General features: G+C 41.8%; 1 protein-coding gene across 1 annotated transcript in view; it reads right to left on the bottom strand.

Moving 5' to 3' along the window:
- The window catches only part of LOC101862325 (vacuolar protein sorting-associated protein 18 homolog), a gene marked incomplete in the record, with an annotated part of 40,802 nt that overhangs the window by 8,911 nt on the left and 27,365 nt on the right, over positions 1 to 4,526 (bottom strand). The window contains 4 exon segments of the mRNA XM_005091710.3: positions 63 to 203; positions 2,141 to 2,296; positions 2,981 to 3,054; positions 3,558 to 3,651. Of these exon segments, the coding sequence (XP_005091767.2) occupies positions 63 to 203; positions 2,141 to 2,296; positions 2,981 to 3,054; positions 3,558 to 3,651 (465 nt within the window).

Genomic DNA, 4,526 nt, shown 5'->3' on the forward strand with positions numbered 1-4,526 from the left:
GGGGGGCAACTGTTAGCGGCCAATCCTAATTTACTTTACTCTAGGTGAGCTTCGCTTTTTACCTCTCCCTGCAGGTGTAAGTAGGTCATGAGATTGTCCGGCTGCAGTCGAGCGTACAGCGACAGCAGGTAGTTGTGAATCGCCAGGTCCTTGTTTTCCAACTTGGCAACACAGAACTCAAGGTACCGAATTGCCTCATTGCCCTAAAAAACAAAGAGAAAAAAAATGTATAAATTAAAAAACAAAATACGAAAAGCGGGGTGAAGGAAATAACAAGACGGCCAACTCTCCCCACCTACTCTGATTCTGATTTTTAAACATGGATGACGACGATGATGATGATGATGATGATGATGAAGCTTGAAGATCACGAAATACTAAAATAAACCACAAAGACAAAAAGAAGCAGACAACATTTCGACGGCTCAATGTATAACTCTGTCATAAATCACTTTTTCAAAATGGCCTCTGGCCGAGTCTTTCACTAAGCAGTCGTTGGTGTAATTGTTGGCGATCCAGTAGCATCTGAGCGTCTGAGCGTTAACTCTTCTGCATGATGCCATTCTGTAATAGCTGCATGTCTGTTCTAATTGTTGTCTTGAGGAGTAGAGGCAGTTAGATGTGTGGGGTAGCTTGGGAAGAAAACATCCCCTCAGATCGGTTAGTTTTCTACAGAAGAACAGATGATGTTCCACTGTCTCTGAGGGGTAGTCACATAGTGGGTAGGCAGCAGACTCCAATTCGGTTGAGATGTTGATTGAGGGGCACATGTGTTCTAAATTGGAAGATTAAGGATGGATGTCTTAACTAGGGATTCCAGAATTTTACACACCCAGCGACCAAGGGTGTTACCATTAACCAGCTATGATTCAGTCAAATACAGATGGATTTGTTCGTGGGAAATCTCAAACTATTTGTGAGGCAGCGTGGTGGAATCAGACTCTCGTCAATTTTTGGGCATGTAGAGTTATTAGTATCATCTTAAAGTTTGTTCACTTGTCTTTATTTGGATGAAAAAAGTATCCATTTATCTTGAATACAAGTTGAGATATTTACGAAAGAAGGAGGTGAGGGTCACCTGTTTTCAGAAGTAAAATTAGTGAGAAAATGGCGACTAAAGGTTAGTTATTTCCTTAGCTTAAGAGTCCGTGGTATTTAAAAATTTACATTTTCTGTGTCTTTAATCAATGTTTTTCAGAAAAATCCACAGAGAAAAGAGTTTTTTAATGGGCATGAAAGGTGTTGAGCCAAAAAACAAAAAATTAATAAAAATTCACAAACCTGTGGAAAAATGCAAGTTTCTTCATTTTGATTATTTTGACGAGAGCCTGATTCCACCACGCTGCCTCACATTTGTAATTAAACAAAGAATCACAGAATGGGAGAAAACAAGTAATAAATGAAGAACAAGACCAGGTGTAGATCTTGGAGTTGAGGGATCGGTACCCCCAAAACACCACTTAAGTGGCGAACCCGATTGAAAGTAGAGTTAAGGACCAATCGAGCATCCACTACAAAGCAAACATCTACCCCACCGTGCAACTACTACTACTAATAATAATGAATAAATAGTATTTGTACAGCGCATACCCTCACTCAAAAGCAGGCTCTATGCGTTTTACACTATTTTATTACCCCAGCAGACCAAAAAAACACTCCGAAACATTCTCAGCTTCCCGGGAAGCATACAGTGCAAGCAGCTGATTAAGCGTTCAAACAATCACAAACTGACAAGATCTTTCACTGTCTATAGCTGGGTACCCATTCCCATCTGGGTGAAGTGAGGAAAATTCGTGTAAAGTGCTTTTCCCATAGACGCAACCTCTGGCCCCTGAAAGGGATTCGAACCCACGACTTTACGGTTGCGAGTCTGAGAGCTTAACCACTAGGCCATTGTACACCCACTACAACAAAACAAACATCTCCCCATTGTGCACCCACTACAAAGCAAACATCTCTCACACCCTGCACCCACTACAAAGCAAACATCACTCACACCCTGCACCCACTACAAAGCAAACATCACTCACACCCTGCACCCACTACAAAGCAAACATCTCTCACACCCTGCACCCCCCCCACTACAAAACAAACATCTCCCCCACCGCGCACCCACTACAAAGCAAACATCTCCCCTCACCTGATCCTTGTAGCTGGGGTGGTCGTACTGAACCAGCGCCGGGATGAGTCGTTTGGGGTCCAGTTGCTTCCCCTGACGCAGCCACGCGTCCACCGTCTCTTTGGGCACGTACTGCACCAGCAGGGGGCTGAACTTGTAGTAGAGCTCCACGTCACTCTGTGGAGACAGAATACACACACACATATACACATACATACATTCATGCATACATACATACATAATACACACACACACACACACACACACACACACACACACACACACACACACATACACACACACACACACACATACATACATACATACATACAGTACTGAACTTGTAGTAGAGTTCCACATCACTCTTTAGTTTTACGGCACTCGCAACTGCATAACGTCATATGAGCGCCAGAAGATCAGAGGTGTCACAAGAGAGTAACAAACATAAAAAAGGAGGGAAGATCAGGACGATAGATGTTTGATAGGACAGAAGGAGCAAACCACACCAGAGCACCTGCCAATCACCCATCACATCACTCTGCGGAGACAGAATACACACACATACATATATACAAACACACATACATACAGTACTGAACTTGTAGCAGAGGTCTACCTCACTCTACACACATAAAAAGAGCACAGAGTTGTAGTTGTAGAGTTAATTAATTGAGCAAAGCACCCCCAGGCACTGCTTCCAACCAACTTTATAGGGTACGTCTCTCCCCTAGGAAATACAAGAGGACGAATATAGTAAAGCAGGTATTAATGTAGCATTGCAGTTCACAACCTTGGAATATTCACTTTATCATAAAAATGTTCCAATGTCTTATTCTGAAACAAAACATAAAGTCACATCACCTGTTTTGTAAGGACATCCAGAGCTCCCCGGTAGTTCTCGTGCTGAATGTGGTGACCTATGACCCTCTCAAAGTCTGTGCGGAACGGTAGAAAGAACAAGTCAAGGAACAAGGAAAATGTGAAAAAGTAGAGATAACACACCTCCTAAAAATATATAATTTGATGAAAACAGTGTTGAAAACATACCTCCTAAAAATTACCAATTTACTACGTCATTTTCCACATAAGGAATACGGAAATTTTCTATTGAAAAACGACAGCGTCTATGCCCTTTATATAGGGCCTGCGCGCTTCCCGGTCAAAGTAGGTCAGCCCTATATATAGGGCACTTCCAGGGTTAAGTTTGTCCACTTGTAGTGTCCGGTTTGACAGCTTATGTGCCGCCTACAAAGCCTAGCTTATTATGTGAAGTGGAGGGCCGTACGCATAGCCACTTCAGAAAGAAAAAAAAAAAGAGTTGACACATTTCTTTCAATTACACAATAAACCCATTACACTATCTATTTGAGAGAAACCACCAGCAACACCCTCCAACCACCCATAAGGATTTGACCAGTCTACGTAGCAGCAAGCTCACCTTTCATGAGGACAGCGAAGAAGACGAGGTCCTCCACGTCTCCGTGGCTGGCGATGAGGTCGTAGACCACGCTGCGGTTGTTGCTCACACATTCCTGTGTGCCACAAAACAACACATATTAATCATTCATTCATCCAGAGCCAGATCTGTGACAGACATCCGCGAACAAAATTCTCAATTCATTCTTTTTCTTGGATGCTCTTAAAAGAGCTACATCTCCCTGATCTTTCCCTGTTACCCATTTGTTTAGGTTCCCCAAGAAGATTGTTCTGGGCCTACACCTGCCTCGTTTGCTTTCAATTTTACCAGTGCGAACTAGATGTTCAAGACCCTTATGTCTATTCAGTGTCCCAAAAACTGCATTTCTCGTTTTCTGATTGTTTTTAACAGTGAGCGTCCCACGTGGGCTTCATCAAGCACTACCTCATTTGATTTCTTTTCCTTTCGCGATATTCTCAGCAGTCTCCTAAGAAACCACATTTCTGTTGCTTTTCTTTTATTTTCACTGTCTTTAGTGGTGCATGTTAATTCCACAAGATAAGAGAACACATGTTTCTCACATGCACAACAAAACAGGTTACTCACACACTATTGTGTTGTGTGTGACAAAAACAACATACCCTAACCACATACTCCTGCATAGAAAGTGCAAATGTGTATTTTCCTGTCATTTATGAGAAATGGGGCAAAGGCTGCAAATATGTAAATAAAAATTAAATGTGTAATTTCACGGAATTTACAACAAATTGCATATTAATACAAGACCAAATAATCTGATTTTACGCAAATCCAATCTGAGTTCCCCCAGGGGCAAAATAAAATTTAGGAGAGCTCCGATTTTATCGGAGTGTTTGTGGATGTGCATTAGCTCCCCAATTGTGGCATCGGAGGCCTAGTGGTTATGCTCTCAGACTTCCCACTGTATTATCATTATTATTATTTATTATAATTATCATTACTTTTATAATT

Source organism: Aplysia californica, unplaced genomic scaffold (genome assembly GCF_000002075.1).
Source record: "Aplysia californica isolate F4 #8 unplaced genomic scaffold, AplCal3.0 scaffold00034, whole genome shotgun sequence".
Taxonomy (NCBI): domain Eukaryota; kingdom Metazoa; phylum Mollusca; class Gastropoda; order Aplysiida; family Aplysiidae; genus Aplysia; species Aplysia californica.